The 26,012-nt window shown below is 38.2% G+C and overlaps 1 protein-coding gene across 2 annotated transcripts; it reads right to left on the minus strand.

The window, feature by feature from the left end:
- On the minus strand, nt 1-25,652 carry LOC120533823 (protein mono-ADP-ribosyltransferase PARP12-like). 2 transcript variants are annotated; one of them, XM_039760836.1, is made up of 3 exons: nt 24,892-25,650; nt 17,411-17,540; nt 1-1,237 (listed from the first exon to the last, which is right to left on the minus strand). In XM_039760836.1, the coding sequence occupies exons 1-3, from the start codon at nt 25,254-25,256 to the stop codon at nt 986-988; spliced, it is 747 nt and encodes a 248-aa protein (XP_039616770.1). In that variant the 5' UTR covers nt 25,257-25,650; the 3' UTR covers nt 1-985. The 2 variants fall into 2 exon arrangements, with proteins under 2 accessions (XP_039616770.1, XP_039616771.1); XM_039760837.1 differs by lacking the exon at nt 1-1,237 and adding an exon at nt 12,248-12,632 and having other exon boundaries at nt 24,892-25,652.
- Nucleotides 25,653-26,012: the final 360 nt, after the last annotated feature.

Here is a 26,012-nt window from a genome sequence, read left to right on the forward strand (position 1 = left end):
TTAGTTTTAGTTTACTTGCTTGTAACAATTCAGAATGCTTAATTGCCCATTTTAGTTTTAAACAGCTGTGTTAAGGTTTTAATTGTTGCTTGTTTTCCATTTGCTTGTTTTCCATGTGGCTCCATTTAAACCTGTGTATATGCATCATGATGTATTTGTGTGAATAAAATGTTTTGAAATAAATGAGAGAGAAAGGATGAAGAAGTACAAATCTGTTCCATACCACAAAACATATGGATAATGTTTTCAGATAATAAAAAATGTACACTGTGATAAAGTTTTGTCTTCACGGAATGAAAGCATTAGCAAGCCATATAAATACCAGGTTTCCATTTTTTCTAGGCCTGGCTTCTAATTATGAAGCTGCTTGGAGTGGTTACCATTTTATAAAAAGGCAGGCAGTGTGATGTGGCTTTGAATTTTTGAACCTCAAACTCTGAGGTTGTGAGTTCAAACCCCTCAACTGGTACTCTGTGACCATAAGCATAAAGCATGTACTCCAACTATAAAAAAAGAAAAGAAATGTATCCTGATTTTGTCTGCTTGTGATATTTACTGAAGAGGAATTTTTGCAGCACTGTATTGGTATTTATCATGAAAGAAAGATCTGGGCAGACTAAAAAACTTAGAATAGGAGGAGACCCTAGAGATGTATGCATGATGACCACAGCATCAATACTATTTGATTTTTCAATTAAACAATAACAGCTTAATACAAGCAATTTTGTAGCAGACTGTGTTCACATCTGTGATCTCCTTAAATTCTCTGCTATTAATGAACGTAATTAGGATCTTGGTTTCTTGTCCTTAATAAGGTCAACAAGCAGCATGGGCATGTGCACTATCTTTACAAAACTTGATATGTATAAAAATAACTACTTTACATATAGTGTTTATATTTGGTAAATCAGAAAAAATAGTTCAGCATACACCATTTAAATATCTTTAAAAAATATCAGAAAAGATAACAGAAATCTATGTTTTATTAATGACTGCTGCTGTTAATCCCATTCATATTTTGATACAGTAAAGGAAGATTTTGGATAAGCTTCACTCCAAAGCCATAATCTTCTAGTTTCTTCCGAGTGTTTTCATCACATTTGTGAGATCTTTTACATTTTAAGACAAATTTGCAATTGCCTTGCATAAAGTATTGGCAAACATGAAGTTTCGTACACTTTTCTTTGAAGCTACAGGATCCATAATCACCATCGCCTTTATTGTAATAGGCACATATCTGAAAATGATAAAGTAAAAAAAAATAAGTATTCATATAAGGTATATACATATATATGTGTATATTTTTGCATACGAAGTGGCAGATCACTTCTGTCTCAGAGCTTTTGAGCTGAAACTTCAAATCCCCAGTCTAACCACTATTTATATAGAGTTTGCACATTTCTCTTTTTGTATTTTTATCTTTGACTATTCCAGTTTTCCTCTCCCACCCTAAAATATACTGTATACATTGTTGTAACTGCCAACTCTAAACTGTTCCTGTATGAGTATGCATTGGTGTGTGATATAGCTAATCCCATGGTGGGTTCGAGGTCTGTTTTTGGTGTTGTATCCTGCCTGTATACAATTCTGGCCCCTGTGAACCTGAGAGTGGAACAAATAAGTTCAGTTAGTGGATGGATATCTGTGTACACAGTACGCAAACGCAGACAGATAGATGCAAGTTTTTATCTTTTTTTTTTTGATTAATTTTATTATATACTGTTTATAAATGCCATAACACGACTGCAACTACAACAATATAAACAATGTGAGTAATACTGGGAAGCCTACAAAGTAAAGGTTCTTGAGTCATTTCCAGTTTATTTGCAAAGAACATTTTTACATTTCCTGCAAAAACTACAATATTTTTGGTTGGTGTATAAGACCAAGAATTTAAAATAATTTTAATCTCAGATATTATATTAAAATTGTTAACTTAGGTAAAAAGGTGAAAAATACAAATGGTATGGGGAGTACTACATGATGTGGAAGAGCGTAAGAGGTATGAAGAAAGAAATATAAAATCCCACAGTGGCAGTGCATGAGTACTTATACAGTTCTTGCCACTGTGTGTTCAGGGGTCCCAGATAGAGGTAAGCCCTTTAATTGCAATGGCACCAGGATACTACAGTCTGAACTGTAAGATAAATCTATAGTTGGATGGTGAGGTAAGAGGAATGCAGACAGGCAAGTAAAGTGAGAGAGAAGAGTGCAAATAGGAGGTGGGTAGGAGGGAGTTTCAGCTGCATTATTGAGAAAGAAAAGTGGATGGACTTACAGTCAGTGTTAAAATTGGTGGAAATGATTGCAGGGTTTTCTTATTTCTGTGAAATGTAGTAAACCTATTATTTATTGAAATAAGAAAATCACATTTTATATATAGTTATCTCTATATATAATCTTCATTTGGATCTTGATCTTTGTCCGCGAATGAATTAGAAGAAGAAGCACTAGATGGCAGTAGAGAGACAGCTAAAACATAGGCATTGTATTAAGAATCTCCTCCAAGCTTATACTACTGAAGACTGTAGGACTCTAGTCACACCTCAAAACACAGACATTCAAACTAAACAAATTGTTGTGCTTTAAATTTACTAATCTCTATACAGTGGAACCTCGGTTCACGAACGTCTCTGTTCACGTACAACTCGGTTCACGACCACAAAGTTCGGCAAACTTTTGCCTCAGTTCACGACCACACACTCGGTATACGAACAAAGCCAGTTTCCCTTTTGGTTTGTGCGCGCCTATGATTTCTGCACGTGTTGCATTGTTCTCAGTCAGACGTGCCTGCCTGCTGCTAAGAGAGAGAGAGAAAGAGAAATAGAGCTAGCCACATGCCTGCCTGTCTGCTACTGACAGGGGGGAGGGGAGGTTTGCGTGCACGTTCGTGCCTGCCTGCTACTGACACACAGCAGAGAGAGAGCGAGCCGCGTGCCTGCCTGCCTGGCTGGTTCATTGTTCTCAGTCAAAAGTGCGTGCTTTACTTGAGCTCTCTTTGTGCTCTACAGTATTTTGTATGCTTTTGCAGTTAACTATGGCTTCTAAGCAAGTGAAGAGTGGTGAGAAGAAAGTTTTGAAGAAAATTGAAATCAAAGTAAAGAAAGAAATTATTTAAAACTTTGAGCGTGGCGTTCGTGTTACTGATCTTGCCGTCGAGTACAAGAAGTCAAAATCTACGATTTCGACTATTCTAAAGCAGAAAGAATCTATTAAAGCAGGTGATATTGCAAAAGGAGTTACAGCGTTAACCAGGCAGAGGCTTCAAGTGCTGGAAGAGGTGGAAAAACTGTTTACCAGTTTACTCATTTACCAATTTGAGAACCCTCGTGCTTTCAAGCAGCACAATGTAAACAAAGCCAGAATGACAGTAAATGTGGAGGGCAAACACGAAGGGTTGGGTCACAAGAACTTTCTTTTTGGAATGGCTGCATGAGGCTTTCACTCCCACCAGCTAAACGGCTAAAAAACACCAGAAACCCAAGAAATCACAAGAGAGAAAACCCCTGAAGGAAAACACTTCATGCCATAACTCGACTCATGCAAGGTTAGTTTTCTTGGTGGTTTTTGTATTACGGATTTTTCAAAAGTTAATTTTTCAGTTCGTAGCGTGAATTGTTGCAATGTTATTTTTCTCTTTTTTCAAATGTTCCTTATTTCCGCTGTGCTTAAAACTCATTTTAAAAAAAGTGTTTACAGCGATCGGGCTGTAAGGCTAAAATAACGTGATCTTTTTACTTTTTTGGTTGCTTGTGGTTGGTTTTTAAATAAATTTCGGATTTGTTCTAATGTTCCTTTTTTTCCCTGTGCTTAAAACTCATTTTATAAAAAAGTGTTTACAGCGATCGGAATGTAAAGCTAAAATAGCGTGATCTCCTGCAATCTTACTTTTTTGTTTGCTTGTGGTTGGTTTTTAAATACTGTACACTTCGGATTTGTTCTAATGTTCCTTTTTTTTCCGCTGTGCTTAAAACTCATTTTAAAAAAAGTGCTCCATGTGCTTCTGACAGAGGGGAGGGGTGGGGGTGGGTAGTGTTTGTGTGTTTGTGCACTACAGAGAGAGAGAGAGCTGCGAGCGAGCCTGCTCGTGTAGTTGAGCAGGGAACCTGGGTGTTTTGTGTCAGTGTTATTCAATGTTTTTACATTAGTTTACTATTACACTGTGCATTCTATGGTGTAATTAACTATATTTGTGCTTAATCTTTACATATATTTACATATTTACATACAGTTCGTATGGTCTGGAACGGATTAATTGTATTTACATATAATCCTATGGGGGAAACTGCTTCGGTTCACGACCAACTCGGTTTACGACCAAAGTTCTGGAACGAATTATGGTTGTGAACCGAGGTTCCACTGCATATAATCTTCATTTGGATCTTGATCTTTGTTTGTCCGCGAATTCATGTTCAACCGACACGGTATCCTTCAATAATGGCGCGCACAAAAAGGCGAGCTTCAAAAGGGCGACCTCAATTTGGCGCATCGAATAAAGGTAAACGCAACAAAATTATTACATTAAATTTATTACCCAAAGGCAATGATTGAACGTATAAAAAGGCGAAAGCAAGATTATCAAAACATCTAATTAATTAATTCATCAACTTCTAAGCGAGACGAACATTTTCCAATCCTATATTCAGTGCATTTCCAGATGTGTTTCAATGTCCAAGGGTTTTGTTGTGTAATTTTATTTCCCTTATAAAAAATCATAATGCTGTGCGACAAAAGGCCCAGTTCACGACTGACAGCCGTGCTTAAACAGGGAGCCTTTCACAGACAACTTTAACACGCGCAACGTAGTTGGGCGCACATGGCTAGTTATATATAAATAGTTGGACAGAGACAATGTTTTTCTAATTTTGGTTCTGTACATTACCACAATGAATTTTAAATGAAACAACTCAGATGCAGTTGAAGTGCAGACTTTCAGCATTGATTCAGTTGGTTGAACAAATAGATTGCATAAAAATGTGAGTCAACTAAAGCATTTTTAACACAATCCCTTTATTTCATGTAATGTACAGAACCAAAATTAGAAAAAAGTTGTCTCTGTCCAAATATTTATGGACCTAACTGTAATTGATAGAGCATCTACTTTGTATTAACCATACATTTTTAACTTGTTTCCAATATTACCACTTCACTATGGGCAATAATAAAATCTCCTATTTCTGTTAGCAGTTCTTTGGACAAAGAAATTCAAGTTCAAACTGTATGATCAGTATTTTATTTAATAATAACATCAGCTGTAATCTGTCACTAAATGTAAAATTTCAAGTGAAGAATCTGAAAATAACATCTTTACCGACATTAGAAAACTGAGAATTAATTAGCCCTACAATGCAAGTCCTATGATGGCAAGTCAAAACAAGCCTGCCTGTCTCCCATTGGAACTAGTCTTCCACTTAAGACACAAACAAGTTAAAAAAAAGCCTGAGAATCTAGGAGTGAAATATTTATCAGCTGTAGTTACACAGTGAGCAGTAGTAGGTTGAATCATTAGTTATTATGTGACTGTTTGGAACACAGCAGTGTCCAGATTCTGTTAAAATGTTAATTAAAATTGGCAGAATTGGTGTATGTATTTAGCCGAAGAACAGAAACTCTTACAGTCCCAGCTTGGCTAGGGATTAACTTTGTAAATTCTGTTAATTTTTTGAAATACTGAAGAATATAACAGCCTCCTTGTAACCTGAAGCCATAAGATTGTGAATGACTGGCACCCTATGGAAGAATCTGTATACATGTGAGTATAGGCCTAAACCTTCAGTAGGTCACAGTTGTGACAGGTAGGGGGCGCTATCGCTGCCTTGAACCCTCCAATCAGACGTCAGACACCAAATAAAAGTCCAATAATTGACTTTATTTTCACAATACAGTGCACAAAGCATCCTCTCCTCCACAATACTCATACAATACAATAATAATAATCACAATAATACTCTCCACCAGCTCCCAGACACGTTGCCCTGCTACCACCCAGCTCTGCTCTCCGTCTGGGAGCTCTTTCAGTCTTTTATAGTCCTTGTCCCGAAAGTGTTTTGCCCTCTCTGTCCACGTGACTAGGAACACTTCCAGGTCAGATAAAAACCTTCTTCTTTACCCTGGAAGCACGTCATTCCCCTTGTCCATGTGTACTTCCGGGGCGTAGGGAAAATAGTCACTGTTCCTCTCTGCAGTGCCTTCTAGTGGCCCCCATGGTATCCAGCAGGGCTGTAAAGGAAAACTCCAACGTCCACAATTCCCTGCTGGCATTCGGGGCACCTCCATGCTGCAGGGAGGGCTCCACCTGGCGGCATGGGAGTATTGGCCGGCCATCCTTCACACAGTTTTTTTCCAAATTAAATCTTCCAAATACACAGAAAGCTTCCTGCATCTCACTACACTCAATTAGCAAAATGATCATGGACAAGAAAGGATACTGGAGGCCACTGCACTGACATGTTTGTCCTAACCCAGGATGTGTTCTTAATCATACCAAGGACAATATGCTGAGAACCTGTCTAGGACAGACTCTAGAGTACTCCCTTGAGGGGATGCAAGTCTTAAATAGGAACTGGAGGTCTTGGCTAGAGCAATCATTAGTCTTCCAGATAAACAGATGTCAGAAGAATATTAAATCTGCCAGGTTTCTGACTCCCATGGGTGGCATTGAGTTGTAGTTCTGACAGACAAGCCTTTTGGAAGAAATCCTGAAATCCTAGCAAGAGCTCACAGGATTCTTTCTGCATACATTAATTGGCCATTTGTGGACCCAGACATACTTTTTGGAGACATCATTTTGACACTGGAAGTACACCTGGGTCAGAAATTAAAAGGACTTCCAGCCCGTATTCTGGTTGAGCCTGGAGTCAGTAGTGGATTGAGGACATTGACTCACTAGGCCACATAGAGGAGAGAACACCAGAGTATTAATAAGAGTTCTGGAAGCTAGGAAAGAGTTAATAAGAAGAATGAAATTTTAAGTACTAATAAGGATATACCAGAGGAAACAGGCCCAACAGGGGTAAATTATTTGTTCTTTTCATTTATGTTCACCCTGTGTTCAGATCCTTCCATTATACCCTTCCTTGTATTCCTTATTTTGTCTCCCAATAAACTTTTTTTATATTTTGATTTGTATGGTTGTGATTTTGACTGCTCCTGAGTGTCCTGAAAAGGTGTATGATTGGTATAGTAAATAGGATTCCAGGCTATCTCTGTGCCAAAACCTGCAGTTTTTATTTTTATGTCTCTACTGTATGTTTTAATACTTTTGTACCCTTAATCAAGTACATTTGCTTTAACTTGCCTTCTACATTTGCCTGCATATTCTTGCATTCCTAACAGTGCAGGTTATGATTAGCTTCCCTTCAAGGATGGCTGCTAAAACAGGCCCTAACTACAATTATGTTTTGTTGTTTATATTATTACCTATATTAACTTTGCTTTTTCCCAGTACTGTATATATTTATGTTTTTCATTTACTGTTTGACAAGTTTATCATTGTGCTCTGCATAAGAAGCAATCACCACTATGTTTTTTTGCATATGCTGCTATTTTAAATGAAACACAATAGGGCATGTTGGCAGTTCTGTAACAGTGAACAGCTTTTTCTGGTCCACATAAGGCTCACACAAATCAAAAGTGATTTTCAGTATATTAGAAATGTTGTTATGGAGGAGGTAAATAAAATAAAACGTGTACACTACATTTAGACCCAAAACTCAACAGACTTCATTGCTTTGCAAAAGAATGACAGCCTTGTTTTTAATTATTTTTCTTGATAAGCTTTTATGACTAAATGTTTTTTTTTAATTGGCAGAGATCAACATTATTTATTGTTTATAGAATTTATATAATACAAATCCAAAAAATGCCTGGAAGTCGTACATGGGGAAAAAAATCTTAAACTGATTTAACTGGCATGCTAAAACTTGGATCTTGACATTCTCTCTCTACAGTTCCTAACCAGCTTGTTGGAGTTTCTGATACAATTTTGTAACTGCTGCAAAATACTGAAAGTGACATGGCATTGTTTCTTAATTTCCTACAGGTTCCCCTTTTTCGGAAGAAATGTTAGCAATACTCTTCCTTTTCAAAAATATATTAACAAAGTGGCTGGATACTTAAAAGGCCAGGGGTGGGGAAGGGGAATGTCAACACTGACCAAGGGAGAACAGAATCCTACGAACTGTCCCCACTTCATGATTAAATATTTATTTGTACCAGGGGAAAATTTTGCTTTTTACAGTAACTCTTTAAATAAATACTTTATATAAATAGGTGCATAAGTAAGTAAATAAAATAGATAAATAAATATACACACATACATTCTGAATACACACACTGGATTATTATAAAGCAAGAAAATTAAAAAGAAAGAAAAGTTCTGACTTGGCAGTCCTAGTCCCAGTGTGGCATTATGAAGATGTATTGTTTTTCATATAAAGGAGCCCAGTAGTGTTTCTTGACACTTCTGCTGAATAATTTGTTGGCTGAAAGTACTCGGTATTGGTGGTGTTATGTATGCTACAGAAAAAACACACAAGACCAGTTGCTTCTCTAAACTCTTTACTCACTAACATTTTCTTACAGTGCGCATCCCCCAATTGTCACAAGAGCAAATAACAACCAATCCCCTCTTTGTATTTTAATGACCCTCCCAACATCACATTTTCCCCCCCTCCCAAAAGAGAAAAAAAAAAGATCTATATACTAAATGTACTCGCATAGTCTTGCAAATAGGCTGGTCGTTGTCGGGCCCTAGGAATCCGAATGGCTGCAGCAAAAATCTCGTCCGAGTGTGTTGGCAGGTCAGCCGGAGGTGGACTGAGCCTTCTAGTTGAAGGAAGAGCAAAAACAGTAGAGGGGGATGGTACAGGAAGTCTTGGGTTCTGAGGCTTGGGTATATTTGGATTTTGAGTAATCATATTTCTGTCCTCCAGACATGGCTGAAAAGTTGAAACGGCTGTTTGTGATGATGGTGATGATGATAGAAAGCAGTACAAATATGTTTCAATCCTCTTTCTGATAGGAATGATTGGAACTCATGTGAGGTAAACTGTGGGCCATTGTCTGTCGTGATAACATGAGGCAGTCCCCATCGAGCAAACAAATTACATTAAATGTCTTTTACAACTATTGATGTAATGGAGCCCACAGGAAAAACTTCAGGCCACTTCAAAAGTAAATCATAGACCACAATCAGAAACCTCTGAGGATGTGGAACATCATGCAGTTCTCCAGAAATGTCAAGCTGGAGATGTTACCATGTATGAGAAGGCCAAATCAAAATCTGAAGAGTAGAGGTGGGTGGCAAACCTGTCTTACTACTTAAAAGGCAGGCTTCACAGTCACGGACAAGGGCTTCAATGTCCCGATCAATATATGGCCACCATACCCGTTCGCGACATTGCTGCTTTACTTTGGCAATGCCAAGATGACCCTCATGTGCCATTGATAAGACACTGCCCTGGAGTGGTTCTGGAACGACAGCAATGTTTCCTCTTGCAATTCAGTGATCATTCCAAATAGACAACTCGTTTTTCACTCTAAAGTAAGGCTCCAATTCAGAGCACACTCTGGATGGCCATCCATTAGTGATGTAGGCATGAAGAGTTGTGAAAAGGGGATCATTTTTGGAGATTTCCTGCAGTTCCCGAAAGGACATAGTATCTTGAAGGGGAGAGTGCAGCAGCTGTACCAGATCTGCCTCCATGTCTTGCTCTAGTTCTACAACTGTTTGCACAGTCATTGTGCATGACAGCATGTCAGCGACTGCATTTTCGCTTCCTGGAGTAAACTGGAGAGTGAAGTTATAATGGTGCAGACGATCTGCCCATCGAAAAATCCGCAAAGGACGGTGGCCAGAGGATTGTTTACTCCTGTTTTGCGAATGCTAGTACTGCAGCGCTCTGCATTTTCAACATGAACTGCTATGTCAACTGCACGATTTAATGCAAGGTCGTCCGCCTCCAGCAGTAGTCTGTCCCAAATCCAAGGGCTATTAGACTTTTCGATCAATAAATCTCGGATCATCTTGTCTTGTAAACTGCCGAATCTTCACTACCCAGCTAAACCTCGAAGGTTTGTGACACACTGCAAGACTGACTCACCAGGGGCCTCATGTATAAACGGTGCGTATGCACAGAAATGTTGCGTAAGAACTTCCATGTTCAAACCGCGATGTATAAAACCTACACTTGGCGTAAAGCCACACACTTTTCCACGGTGCCTCATACCTTGTCGTACACAATTTCTCCGCTCGGTTTTGCAGACTGGCGGCACCCAGCGTCAAAGCAGTGCTACTGTTCTTGTGTTGTTGCTCTTTATTTTCGTGACACAGCTTTATAAATACACTGAAACTAACTGCATATGGTTTATTAGTGTAATGCATCTGATTGTAATTAACTTGTAACAATATAATGGTCCAGGGAATAGCCATAGTATTCCAAATACCATAACTGCTTTAGCATTGTTACTCTAACTGCACCTTCTTCTTCTTTCATCTACTCCCGTTAGGAGTTGCCACAGCGGATCATCTTTTTCCATATTACTCTCACTGTAGCACTCGGAGTATTTATATCACTGTATCTGAGTGGGGAATCACAGCTCAGCAGCTGATCGGAAAGAGAATTATCAATATACAGCTTCAAGAACACGCTGTCTCAGCCACGGCAAAATGTTTCAAAGCCTTTCCTGTACGGACCTTGCAGTTCAGAAAGTTTCATCCCAAGAACTTTAAACGCACTCAATCAAGTGCTCCTTGTAGAACTATTAGTACTTATAAGTACAATTGCCTCACTGTAAACTTGCACTACAGTTATAATATTACACAACCTGCGCCACTTTATAAAGCGCGTATTTACATATGATGACGATATAATTTTTAAGATGAAATGCAGCAAAATATGTTTATTATATTATACAGATAAAACTTTAACTTCATTTAAATAATCTAGGGTATATTCTTCACTGGGACTAGCGTGAAAGACAGAATAATTAAACATGTACTACGAAGATATTTCAATGTTCCTTAAACGTTTTGAAGAATCGGCGCTCTAAGCTTACAGATGGCTAAACGTCTATTACAGAGCTGATTGTGTGGCGATCGGTCACTTGGAGAAAGAAAAGCAAGGACTGCAGGGGCGGCCATGCCAATATATATTGAATATAAAACAGAAAGAGAAAATAATGACTCAGTTAAAAACGCAGCGGTAATTTCGACAAAAGTTAAACGCTTGTGTCATGAGCACGAGGCGGCCATGCAGTGTCCGCAACGGATGTGGCCATCCACCGTGCATAAGATATCATATTGACATTGGACTTTCTCTATTGGACATAGAGCCGCCCATGAGTACTGCTGCAATAAATAATTTCATCGAAGGTCGCACACAATCACTGCGCCGTGAAGCCCATGTTTAATAACATGCTTTAACTATCATCATGAAAATAATATCACGTATACATCTCAGTATTTTAGTTATTCAGAGAGCTGTAATATCATGAATGTAATGGATTCTGTGTCCTGTCAGATCAAGAGAGCCAGTTTAAGAAGCACGTAGTGATTCACATACATAAAACGCATAGAAGATCACATACAAAACAAAGCATTTAACTTGCTATACTTTAATTACGATGTGACTTGAGAAACTGGTTAATTAAACGATTTTAAGATGAAGTTTATGATGTTCTATTTTAATGACAAAATAAACTACGTGATTAAAGTGGAAATTTCGAGATTGAAGTTGACATTTCGTGCTTTTTGCCCACTGTTTGCCTTTTTTTTCTCTGTACCCTTATAAGCTTTCATATGACATTCAGACACTGGGCTACAACTCGCCTTTTCATGGCGACTTTGATATGTGACTTCTTTTTTTATTTCCGGCACTGTGCGATTTTGTGAGCTTTCAAGTTTCTCCAACACGCTATGTCACTCGATCAGCTTCCTTTTGTTGATTATACCACGGTTTAATTAAACAAATGGTATGTTTTCCCTTTGCCTCCACTTGGTATTTGCTGAAATTCTTATTTTCTCCCGTGCTTTTCCCATTGTCTTTTCACAAAAGGCTGCGCTTAAGGGCAATGTATATTGATTTGCATATTCAAAGAGGCGTAATTCTGGGAGGAGTTGGGGCATTACATAAAGCGCGTGCACAAGCGTTACTTTTCACGCTGATTGGGATTTATATAGCGGAAGAACGTGGAAGTTGGAGTATGCACAGATTCCTGCATCTGGATTTGTCTGTGCGTGCACATTTTGACTTTTGTGCTTACGCCATGTTATAGTGCGAATTCTACGCACGGCGTTATACATGAGGCCCCAGGTAACTGTGCATGTTGACGAAAGATGAGTCGGCACAGAAGTCCAAAATATGAGCATCTAAAGTGGCAACCGCTTCCGTCTAGGTGGTGTTTGAACTAAGTGTAATGAAGATGCGTTGACCTTCTACGCCCAGTGGAGCAGCAGAGCACCTTTGCGAGCATTGGAGATCTCCCAAAGGTCCAACGCCTCCAAATATGTTTCAAAACTTTGCTTTCAAGCCCTCCATGGAACAGGGGGGGGGGTCAACAGGCAGGGCAAGAAAAGGTGCTGGGTTGGTAGTGAAAAGTATCCCATCCTCATCTCCAAATTGTTGTGTCTGCTGCAGAAAAAACACACAAGACCAGTTGCTTCTCCAAAATCCAAAGTCTTTATACTCACTAATGTTTACTTACAGTGTGCATCCTCCAATTGTCACAGGAGCAAATCAACAACCAATCCCCTCTGTGTATTTAAATGACCCTTCCAACATCACAGGTGCGTCAGAGAGAGCATGTGTAGCATTGTTCATAATGGCACACAGTTTTATTTTAGTTCTCTTCTTCGCTACTACCTCCAGGGATCTAGAATGCATCCTTTAACTGAGCTTGCCCTTCAAATTAGCTTATTGATTCAGTGGAACTCTTGAAGTGACGTTACCGTCCCAGCACACCACAGTGTAGAAAATCACACTGGCCAAAATATGAAGGATGTCACTTCCCACATTAAAGGAAAAAAGTTAAAATGGAGTGTTGCTGAAGCTGGAATTCAAGTAAGCAGTGTGAATAAAAATTATGGGTCAGCTAAGCATTGATTAATTAAAGAACACCTAGCCAATGAAAACAAATTCAATGAATTTTTGAAATAAACTACAAAGAATGATAAACCTAGCAAGAGGAATGTCCATGAAAGAGTGCATAGGCATAGCAAACAGTTACTCTTTTGTCAAAAAAATATATATAATTTCTCAGGAGCCTATGTTAAGTTATTTGAGGGAAATAATTATGAATGAATGAAATATGCTGTTAAATAAATAAAGGTCAATGTCTAATTTAATAAGTGCTTGACAATACTGTAGCATGTACTGTACCACTGATGTGGGTAGGAGGGAAATAATATATAAAGAGAGTAAGTTTAGTGGAAATAGAGCAGGGGCAAATAAGAGAACAAGCAGTTCTGAACTTTTAGTTTTGAATGGGAAGGCAAAAGGAAAGAGGCTGAAATTCATAGAGAAGATAAATCTTAAAGACAGCTACATAGTGAAAAAGTTATGTTTGTAAATGTAGTGTTCATTACCCACCTTGTAAACTTTGGACTTCACTGGAGAGACTTTGACAGTTATAAGTATGGATTTAATCCTCCCAGTTTCTGGTCTTTATGACACTGATATAAACCAGGTCTTGACTAGGGAATGACTCAAGTACCCTCCTGAAGGAAACTACAAGAATGAGTTTATTGCTCTGTTGGTCTATTGCCCTGACCATTTTTCCAATATTTGATTGGGTGTTTTGGAATTGCCTTTGTAAAGGCATTGAATGCCTGTTGTGCTCTTTGGAGCTTTTTTGTTTAAACTTAATTTTTTTTGTTGTAAAAACTCGTATGTGTGCCCTATTACTAGCCAGAGTTTGAAGATGATATCCCCCTATATTGGTAAATTTTGTTAGTTTTTTTAGGACTACATGCTTTGAAACTCCAAGCTCATAACACATAGGGCCCAGAACTCCAATTGAAAAACATGGTATAAATGATGGATCGCCCAAGGCTAAGTAAAAAGAAAAGTTCATGCATTTATACATTAGCCACACTGTCCATGCATCAGCCTGGGTTCAGAATCAAGACAACCCACCTGAAGATCTTTCTTTCGTTCTCTGTCTTTATTTCCCCCTCTTGCACAGATGCATCCTCTGTATGCTCTATTCAATAGCTTTCATATCCTTACTGAAAGTATTATTTTTTATTTGATTGGTTTGAAGCTTTTTGACTTTAAGACAAGGCTGCAATTTTTTTGGATTTTATATCCAGACTTTGTTATTATTCTTATTTTTGCTGCTATTACTTATTGTATTTGCTAAAAATACTGCTTTGCAGTGAACTCCTATACTTTATCTGTACATCTTGGGTGATTGAGGAAATAAAAGTAAATGCAAGGCACATAGTGTGGGTAGACTGTCACTTCTCTTCCACAGAGTTCGACAGCTGAGGAGAGACACCTCCAGTAGTAAGTGACAGTAGGATAAAAGGCACTATTGTGCCACTATTGTCCTGTGGGCACTCATTCAGTCTGATGAAACCTATGCTAGTGACCTCCCATCTGAAACACTAGCACAGTGGTGGTAGGCTGTGCAGGCACCACTCATAGTCAGTGCTTAAATGTGTGTGTTCAGTTTATGGTGTCCAGGGGTATGCCTACTAACAGTGATCCCCACTCATCCTATAGTAATAAAGGGGGCATTTGAAAATCTGAGGGGGTAGTGATATTCCAGTTGAAACACAGTTGTTGCAAGTACCCAAATTAAATTCTACTGTTACTTTAAGTCTAAATAAACAGTGAAGTAAAAGAAAAATAGAATTAAAATCAATTAAAACCAATCTATTTATTTATGTATTGATTTTTCATATTCTGTTAATAACTTTGCCTAAGCAAAGCAAAACAAAATTTGGTTATATATTTGACTTCCTGTGATATTCACTTTTTAATTAATAAGTATTAATGCAAGATAAATGCATATGTAGAATATATGCAAAAACAAGACTCTGTTTACTTGCTAATCAAACAAAATAGATTCTAAATGGAAATAAAATTGTCAGTGCTGCTCTTTACTCCATATAGGAGACCAGCCTCTCCCCATTCATTGGTCAAGAGTCCTGTTTTCAATTCAAACCCACACTATTATGGGATAAATACAGGATTTGCTGTTTATGATATGTTTCAAGCATGCATTTTGCATGTTTTCAACATACGACTGGATAACTGGCATGTAGGTTATATGACAGGAGTAACTTGAGGTTTTTTTTTCTTTTTTACATGGATTTTTTTCACATCATTTGCTATTTTACAGCATTGGTCACCATTAGATTGTATTATATTATAAGCTCTTTTCTATTAGTTCTGCTTGAAAACATGACATTAATTTCTTTTTCTTGGCCATCACCACAAACTACACATGTTAAGTAATATTAAAAAGTATTCTTTTAAGAAATTACCTCTGAAGGTTGTTTAAAATCTACAAAAGATTTTTTTTTTTTATTTCTGCTTGTAGCATTTAAATATGGAATGTTGGTGTGAATCAGGCAGATGAATGCCTAACCTCTAAACTCTGATATTCCTATCTTTCCTATTTATGCATTCAAATAAAAGTAAATTATTTGTGTATCTATGGTTCTTGATGTCCTAACGTTTGTGTAAAATTTTCCTTAACCACACTCCATCTGTACAATTGTGCTCCATTTGAATAGTGGATTTTATGTTAGCTGCTGGAATCCACCAACATGACCCTAGAACAAATACGAAAGATATGCGCCTCTTACATGCCCCAGGTCACTTCTGCGTATATTCTGCTAATGTCAGGTTTTGGAACAGAACATGCAGCACTGGTTGTCCATTTCATTAATTTGTTACTGACCATTACTCCATTAATGTTTAAACTGGTCATGTTAGTAGTGCCTTATTTGAGATTTGAGAACTATCATTTTGCAAACACATTATGTTTTAAGTCATGTTTCTGATGATTCAATAGCCTCACATTACCTTTGCTCTTTTTCATACTACACATGCTGTAGAAGATCTGGGAAGGTTAAAATCAGGAATATTTTTTTTTTTTAGTTCAGCCCATCTTGGTCTTGGTCTTTGTTGCTGGTTGATAGATAGATAGATAGATAGATAGATAGATAGATAGATAGATAGATAGATAGATAGACAGACAAAAATCAAGCACAGTAACATATATTGTTCATGAGATAACTCAACTACAATGATTTTGTTCTCATTTTAGCAAAAATGTAAAGACTTTGCTACTCGAACACCCAAGGAGAACAAGCTATAATAACTTGTAGCCCTTTGTTCTTTCTCAGATCTTCAATGCAAAGCTCTACCTGGATGCTCCTTTAGCTTTGTGGATTTTACCCTAAATCTCAATTCATCAGCACAATAATCACCATTTGGCACCACATTGATATATAGGCTGAAGACACATTTTTCCTCTGGAGCATTTTACAATTACTGTTCTATCTTCAGTGTAAAAAAACATCAGTCTGTTCTCAGAGTTTAAAGCAAGGCTAAAGACTTGTTAATTTAGTATAGATTAGTCTTATTAGAGCTGTTTAGTTTAATTATTGTCAGTCCCTGTATCTTTTCCTATGTTATGAGTGTCTTATTTAGTTATGACTGCTTACTATATACTTGCCCATTTTTCTACTGTTCATGGTGTCCTGCTGTTATGCTTTAGCACCAATACTGCTTGCAATGAGAACTGGGCAAGTTGGCAGACAACTAACCAATTTAGAGACAGATGTATTATAACATTTGGGTGGCAGGTGCATCTGTTCCTTTCCATATCTATAGGGCAAGTTATGGGAAGAATAAGGGGACTGTGAATGTCATGAACTGAAGTTTTGGAGCACAGTAGAAATGGGAAAGCTGGCATCAGATTGGGAAGCATGGGGGAAAGGTTGCAATACATTTTAGCCTGGATTTGTCCTATGGGTCTGGTACTGGACAGGCCAAGATGTGCATTGGCACTATGATGAGGTCCATGAGAGCATGTGGAATGACCGGATAGATAGATAGATGGGTATTATATCATAGATTGTAAGTTGAAGTAAGATGTGGTCAGATTTGTTCAGTTGTACTGGAGGTTTACATTTCAAGGCATTTACATTCGAATAGAGCAAGTCCAGCTTGTTGTGGTTCTGCTAACTTTACCTTATAATCACTCATTGTTAAGTGTTGATTAACTGTTAGGTACAATCAATGTTTTTGTATTCTGACAGAGTGTTTGTAAACTTGTAATAACTTGTTGCAATTTATTTACATATCAAATCAAAAACAATGCAGTAATCCTAGAGTACTGTTATTCCTTGTTGTGTTAAGTGCCAAACTGAACAGCCATAAATTTATAGTACCTCAGGCAGAAGGGAAACATCATTCTGCATCAGCAACTGGAATAACTCTGTCTGTTCAAGGTCTTGAAGATGATGATATCTCAGTAATGGACTGTTGTGATCTGAGTTAAGGTCATGTGAATTTCGACATCTAGAAAACATGGTGTAAACAGGAATATTAAAAAAGAAGTACAGCACTGATTAAATTTTGCATAATTAATTATTGGACTAAGCTTTATCTACTTAAAATTTCTAACAAAATCCCTTTAATCCAGTTCATGGCTGAAGAAGCTGGAGCATCAGACAGAAGTCTGGAGTAAAGCTTGAATAGGGCAGTACTCCATCAAATGACCCATTAAAGTACTTTCCCACATAGTCCTAGTGTGGAATTGCCAATTAACCTGGCATGCATATTTTATGGACATAAAAAGAAAACCCATGCAGTCATGGAGAAAGCTCAATACAGACAGGTATGGGATGTGAACTCAAGATGCTGCAAATGCTATGCCACAGTGCTACTCATTTACAATTAACTTGAACTTCAATTATAACTAAATTAGAATTAGCCAAAAGCATTCAGCAAGCTGGAAAAGCATTCTACAGGGTGGTCCAGATCTAATTATGCAGATCCATATTGTCTGGATGACTTTGATTTATGCTGGGACGATTCCAGTTCGGCGTGAAGACGATTCTTCATGTCGTCAGTTCATACACTTCTCGTTGGTCATTGATTTTTCAGGTGATTTTCTATGTAAAAAACTTAATAAGTTATAGTGTAATGAAAATTGCATAATTAGATCTGGACCACCCTATACACTTTGTGACAGATAGGGGGCGCTGTCATCCCCTTGAACCCTCAGGCCAGACGCCAGACACCAGATAAAAGTACAATAATTGAGTTTATTATAATAATCAAGTGCACAAAGCACCCTCCACTCCACAATACTCATATTTATCACAATACAATAATCAATAATCCTCCTCTTCCAGACGCATTGTTCCCTTCCTCCCAACTCAGCTTGTCCGTCTGGGATCTCCCACAGTCTTTTTTAGCCCATGACCCGGAAGTGCTTTTGATCCCTCAGGTCATGTGATTACCCAGTACTTCCAGGTCAGGTGAAAACTCCTTTTCTTCGTCAGCCTTGAAGTACTTTATTTCTTCTGTCCTCGTGACATGGAAGTACTTCCGGGCTATATAGAAAATAAATGTCTCTGTGCCTCCCTGCAGCGTCCCCTGACAGCCCCGACATTATCCAGCAGGGCTGTGCATTAAAACTCCATAGTCCATGATGCCCTGCTGGAATTTGGGGCATCTCCACGTTACAGGGAGGGCTCCCTCTGGCGGCTTGGGAGTATTGGCCGGGATAAGCTGCCAACCATAGTCCACAACTTCTAAAAGCATTCTAAACTTTAGACATGGAAAATATATATTAAAAATAAACAACCTTAAAACTGCTAATCTTTAACATTACCAATATCAATACAACACAAAAATCCAAAATATATTGGTAATCAAACTTGGACTTCATTTGTACATCTAAAATAGTTTTATATACAGAATGTTAATTAGTAATCTATCAGTTAGTTAGTCATGAAGTTTACTACATTGTTGTATCACCAAGCAATAAACAGAATTAGAAGTTTAAACAAGTTAAATTCATTAGAATAGAGATTAACAGGACGGACTTTGGCTGGTATGTTCAATGCAGTTACTTATCTAGAAAAATATTTCTAAACAGAATTTGAAGTTTTCTTTGTGCCTGTTGCTGCTAGTCTGTTTCTAGGTTGCTTGGACAGGCTTTTTGACTCTGCAGTGTTTTCAATAGACTTCTGCTCAGTGAGCTCTCATGCATCATGAACTTTTCAGTTCCACCATGGGGCCTGAAGACCAGAGCCCTTGTTTGATTTCTTGTGATGCAATTGAAAGGGTTTTTGAACTTGCATATCTCATTATTTTGGAGTTATTGTCATCATTACAATGTATCACATCAATTACATAGGACCAGTAGTATTTGGCACTTTGCCCATTGAATAGAAATTGGAAATACGGTACCTAAATATTCTAAATATTAATTTAAAGTTTTGGTTTTTGTATTGAGTATTTGATGTTGAAGTGAACATATCTTTTAATACTGTCCTTGGGTGGTTTTGCTATGAGAAAATATGTTTTGTGTGATTTTGTTCTTTTTAATGGCATTATCTGGCTGACATTTTATCATCACTGGTGCTGGTAGCCTAATCTATTTTGAAACGCAGTTTCTCTTCCTCGCTTCCTCACATGAGGTTTACTTGAGGGCCAACTCCTTCTTCAGCTGCCCTCCAGTACCACTGCTCTAATCTTCTATGACTCCTTCCATGCAGCTCCAGTAATCTTTCTCTGCCATTTCCACTGCCTACGCATTCATGCCAATGGCTCCATCTTACAGTGGTCATTTGGGGTCAGAGAGAACAACATCTGCCTTTACTGTTCCTAACTCAATTTGCTGATCCAAGCCAGAATCTCTCCCAAAGCTAACTAGCATTCACATTCTCAGACCAATGGACTTAAGCAATACCTGGCCTTCTCTCTCTCTGTCTCTCTTTTTTTCCCGTACAAACAGACACACACACACACACACACACTGTACACCACAAGATGGCTCCACCCCTCCTGGCAGTGTCAATCTCTCTTTATCTCTCTCTCTCTCTCATATCCATGTAGCCCCAGCAAAAACACCACTGATTAGAACCTTTATAGGCGGACTTCATTACAAAATTCCAGAAAGTATGTGCCAAAAAACTGAATAATAGTTCAGGAAGGCAGCAGCTGAAAGTCTATTGTTCCTTAGACGTTCATACAGTCACATGACAGACAAATATTATAAGATTAGTACATCAGTACCAAAGTCTTGTGTGACTTTCACAAAAGTCAAGTAAGGCCATCAGATATAAAGGCCATCAAGCTTTTCATGCACTATATTCCCCTCATGATTTGTCCACTAGTCAATATGATTTATTCTGGTTTGGGATGGACTGATCATTTTCATATGCATATTAAATCCTGGACCAGGTAGTTCCACACTCTTCATTGCCACTGAGGTGATGCCCAGGTAGTTTTATTGCCTGTGTGGACCTCCAATTTATTAATTTTATATGAAAGTCTCTGCCCTCTTTTCTTCAATCCTTCCTGTTATGTTACAGCTAGGGACTCATCCCTGACTCCTCGACTTTTAATTTTAAAGTATTTATTGTTATTTTTAATAATATTCTATGTACCACTAATAATTTGGATTTTGTTTTCATGGTCTTTATAGTATTTCTGTAATATTGTGATGTTTATTAGTTATTGTTGTAAGAATGGACGCTGTATAGCGCCCGACCCGACACAGACTTGACAGTAAGGCATGTGTAAAACTCAACAAACTTTTATTTTTCTTCAGCTGGAGGGCATGTCTTCCCCGTACTCCCTCCAGCCACAACACAGTCCCAAAACCTTAAGCACAGCACTCTTTTTCTCTTTCTGACACCACCAATCCTCCCAGGCAACCTTGTCCTCCTCTTCACCCGACTCTGGGCGCCAAGTGGTGGTTGCTGGCCCCCTTTTATCAGGCACCTGGAAGTGCTCCAGGTGGTTGACTGCTGACATCCGCCTGTACTTCCGGGTAAGGCGAAACCAGTGCCCAAAAGGGGCCAGCTGCTCCTGTTGCAGCACCCCCTGGCAGCGCCTGTGGAACCCCACAGAGCTGCACAGAACTCCAACCCCCATGAAGCCCTGGGGGAGTCTGAGGCACCGCTGCAACCCAGGGACGCTGCCATCTAGCGTCCAGGGGGAGATACTGGGGTTCCCACCCTTGTCCCCCTGGCAGATGTGGTGAAGGGGCGTCCTGGCCAGGCATGGACCCCGGCCATCTGTTACATTGTGTAATTGTGTGTTGTGTTAATAGTAGTTTTTGTTGTTACTGGGCCTGTCTCCTTTAGCTGTATAAAAAGGGAAGCTGCAGTCCTCACTTCAATTTTGGCATTGCACTTTTGATTTAGATTCCTTTCTTTCATAATTCTGTTCTTCTCTTGAATTTGCTGGTTTCAGCTCTTGCTTTGTTTAAAGGTACTATTTATTGTTTTCTAGATTTCTGAGTTTGTTTTCTTTTGGTATTGCTTTTTAGGTAGAACTTGATTTTGCTGCATTGCCTTCTTTCATAGGTACCTTTAAATATAAATATTTTGCTTTTAATTATCCTTAAACCAGAGATTATTAAATGGTTTTCCCTCTCCTACTTAAAGTGCATTTTTGTACTTTATAGCTTAACCCCATTTTTGGGCCTGTGCAGACAGGAAGCCTACCATTTTACAGTAGTTGGGGCTGCAAAGTGGATAGGTCTGGGTTTTATGAATTGTGTGGACTGCATTCCCTTTTTGTGCTTCATGATGGCATGAATCCATAATGCTCTTAAAGCTTGTAAAATGATGTGCTTTCCTCCTATACCAGACCTGCTGCTATCATTTGAGTGTCTCATTCTGTCAACTAAGGTAAGTGTTCAGCAACAGCTGCCTTCCAGTCCTGACATTAAAGAGCCTTCTGGACTCCACTGCAGTATTTTTTCACTAATGTAGTAATTGACATTGAGTAATTTATAACACTATAACATGTTTTTAAAATGTATTTTACAGGAACCCCTATAATTTAGATTTCCTTTCATTCAGGGGGCCCAAAGGATTAGATAGGGTGTCCCAGGCCTCTGTATTTCGCATCTTGGTCTTGGTTCTTTTTAATGGGGAAGCTTATTGAGACATATTTGGGGGTTTCTCATGCTTTCTCTGTATTCTGTTGTCCTGGGACCATCAGCTGTCTCCGTCTCCTTCATGTTCTTTGCCCATTATGATCTGATATTGTCTGATTAAAAATACTTGGTCAGCGTGAAAGCAGGGTGCTGACGTGGAAGAGAGAGAAAGAGAGGCAAAGAGGTGTAAAGTTGTATAAAAGTTATGGGCGAAAAGCAAAAGACAGATAAACAAGATCTTGTTCCTGTGCTTCTTCTCACTGAACTCTTCATCCCTCATCCCGTATGGTATAAAGGAACATAACACAAAGTTTGAGTCTGTCATGGGATGGACTGGCACCTCTCCCAGGGTTGGCTTCAGCCTTATTTCCATGGTTGCCAGGAAAGGCACTGGCCCGCCTAAACCGTCAACTGGATTATGTTGGAAATGTTATGTTATGGTATAAAACAGGAAACAGAAATCTGGAAAATGACAAGACATTAAGTCACTTCAGACTTAACTTTGAGTCACTTTATCCATGTACAAAGCTATGTGAACTTTTTAAAACAGGGCAATACTGTATGAAAACAAGTACAAATAACAGTGTGAAAAGGCCTTTAACTGCCTTTGCATTTCCTTTTTCTATTAGACTTCCTTAAATTATTTAAAAGCTGAGATTTTTTCACAACTTCACCACTTGTTTATCAGTTGAATACCGACTTCCTTGTACTTGTTTCTGACTCTGACGTTATTGATTGCATAATTAGTCATAACTTGTGTGAATTTCTTAAAGAAATATTGCATTAATTGGCAAGACTTAAACTGACCGAGTATGAGTGTGTGCCTTGTTGTGGTCTGTCATGGATTCTGCGGTTGTGCCTAATTTTGCTGTGACAAATGAAGTCTCTTTCCAACCCTGTAAAAAACAGATTCAGAAAATGGATAATTGACTGCTTTATAAAGCACTTCATGATGGTGTTTGTGGTGAAAAGTGCTATACTAAATATAGCTTTCTTAATTCACTGGTAAGAACTTCAGTTAGTGCAATGCTGCCTCTCATTTCCAGTAAATCAAAAAACCATCAGAATTATATTAAACTTGCTGCAATTTAATAAAGATACTATATAAGTAACAGCAAGATCCTTTTTCAAGAATATAATTTAGAGAAAAGCCAAGCAAAATGACACCTTTTATTGGCTAACTAAAAAGATTACACTATGCAAGCTTTCGAGGCAACTCTGGCCCCTTCTTCGGGCAAGATGTAATGCAGAAACTGAAGTTCCCTGTGTTTATATAAACACACTAGGAGAAGAAACAACAATGGTAAATCTTTAAATGAAAAGTATTAAATGTAAAAAATGAATAGGTTCATTCAGGCTAAGATTAATTTAACAAGAGAGAGAAGAACAATGAATGGTCAAGATCTTTGGATAAGAATACTGTCCAGCAAAGTCCTTTGAAGTCTGTGATGAGTTTTTCAAAACACTATGGGTCTGTAGACAGGTTATCTGTGTCAGTCTGAGAGATGCAAACAGTCCTCATACCTGGCTATAAAACTCTTGTCTCTATTCAAGCCATGTTGTAATGTATTAAATTTTAACATGAGTTTAACTTCCCATTCTTTTCTCTGTTGCTGTGTTTTGAAGTTGCCCATAAGCACTGTGACTTTAAAGTCCCTCTCACAGTGTCCATGGCTGTTGAAGTGGGCCGCTACAGGAACATCTGTGTTGCCATGTTTAATGTGGAATCTGTGTAAATTCATTCTCTGGCGGAGTGTTTGTCCAGTTTCTCCCACATAGAGTGCAGTGTCAGGACTTTTTATGCAGAGAATTATGTAGACAACATTAGATAATCTGCAGGAAAATGATCCCTTTATGTGATGCCCAAGTACTAAGAATATTTTTAGTTAACCCAACCTCTGTTACAAAAGTAGTTTTTTAAAATATAAATACATTTTTTTTAACATTTTAACTTGAGCACACAGGCTTCCCACATGTTAAACATATTTGTAAAAATATAACAGGTCAGGTAAACAACTCTTAATTATAAGTAACACAATCCAGAGGTTCAGCAAAGCCATACTATGCAGGCTTTCAACTTCTGACAATAAATATTCATATCATTGTCCATCAGGCCGACACGTTTTGGGACTTTAGGTTAGTGAACTAAAAATGTTCTTGAAAAATGACCTTGCTGTGCCTTATGTAGTATCTCATTTCCAGTGGGCATAGGTTCAGAGCCAGGTCTGGTCACTGTTCTGTGCTCCACTAGCTACATTTCAATACTGTCAATGTTTTCTGTAGATCCCTTGATTCATCAACCACACCTAATTTTCTGTTTGTACATGGAAATCCTAATCTACTGCAAATATGCTTCAGTGATTATTCTCAACCTTCTAAATGCACCTATCGCCTCTTATCTTATCTTATCTCTACATTTTCACCACAGACATTCTTTGTCATGTTTGCATTTGTTCTTTGTGGAATTACTTCTAGCTATATTAAAATCTATTTTTTTCAAGCGTGATGCCCCAGAGCAAATTCTAAGACCAGGTAACTCCTCTGTTGGCATAACAAAGCTGTCTCCCTCTCTTCTTAAAGTTTCTCGAATAACAAAGCACTGGAACCAATCAGCCCTGAGTGTCACTTATTTCGTATAAATCTGCACTATAGTTCTAAGAATTTAGCTGGTTTTTTTTTCTCTTTACAGTTTTGATTTCTGAAATATACAGGAGTAACAACATTTAAAAACCTCATTATACTTACCTTCCATTGTCATACAGACAGTTCTGATACACAAAGTATTTACAAAGATGCAAAGCTCTGCAGTTGTCACAGGATCCATTCGGGTAGACTTTGCACATCCGTAGTGATGTTTTGGCAAAGATTTTGCAGGTGGGACTTAGTCTGTCTCCTGAAGCTTGCTCTTTTTTTCCATGAGCTACAACAAAACGTGTTTTATTTCTCAAGACCTTTAGTAGCACGTTGTCTGAATCATTAAAATAATGTGTGACCAGTCTGTGAAGTTCTCTGTAATCCATTGAACCTCCATTGGAGCAGATAAGTTTAGTAGCATAGCTGATCAGACTAGAAACTGACATGGTCAGAAACGTTGCAGCTGGCTGAAACATAAGTTTCTCGACTTTTTGTCTATGGCTAGGTCTTGCTCACAGAGTTTTGTTCTCTAAAAATGAAACTGGAAGCAGATGATTGATATCCTTTTTCAGATAAGGATGTGATGCATTGCATCATTTGTTTATCACAGTGTTACCATGCTGTGGTTTGTATGTATGGTGTGTTTTTAAATCAGCGTTAGCCACTCCTACCTCTCATCTGACTCTGGAAGGCAAAGTCCTCTTATTATTGTGATAAAGAAATAAATTCCTGTACAACTTATTGCATACAGCTGGAATGCACTGGACAAAATGAAAAGTAAAACATTGCACTAATATTGTACAGCATATGACAAACAAGGTGTTAGTTTACTTATATTATATCATGATTTCTCTTCCAGAAAACAGCCGCTCTATGATGCTGCCAGATTGCTCAGGTACACATCCAAGCTCTCCTGATTTCTTTCTTTCTTTCTTTCTTTCTTTCTTTCTTTCTTTCTTTCTTTCTTTCTTTCTATCTATCTATCTATCTATCTATCTATCTATCTATCTATCTATCTATCTATCTATCTATCTATCTATCTATCTATCTATCTATCTATCTATCTATCTATCTATCTATCTATCCGGTCATTCCACATGCTCTCATGGTCCTCATCATAGTGCCAATGCACATCTTGGCCTGGCCAGTACCAGACCCATAGGACAAATCCAGGCTAAAATGTATTACAACATTTCCCCCATGCTTCCCAATCTAATGCCAGCTTTCCCATT

This window comes from Polypterus senegalus, chromosome 8, assembly GCF_016835505.1.
Source record: "Polypterus senegalus isolate Bchr_013 chromosome 8, ASM1683550v1, whole genome shotgun sequence".
NCBI classification, from domain to species: domain Eukaryota; kingdom Metazoa; phylum Chordata; class Cladistia; order Polypteriformes; family Polypteridae; genus Polypterus; species Polypterus senegalus.

Bases quoted from the DNA above. Each gene is read 5' to 3' on its own strand.
- LOC120533823 (XM_039760836.1), bottom strand. From the start codon at position 25,256: ATGTTTCAGCCAGCTGCAACGTTTCTGACCATGTCAGTTTCTAGTCTG. The intron at 17,541-24,891 runs GTAAGTATAATG...CATGTTTTCTAG, and splicing joins TGTCTGTATGACAATGGAAG to ATGTCGAAATTCACATGACC. The intron at 1,238-17,410 runs GTACTATAAATT...TATCATTTTCAG, and splicing joins ATGTTTCCCTTCTGCCTGAG to ATATGTGCCTATTACAATAA.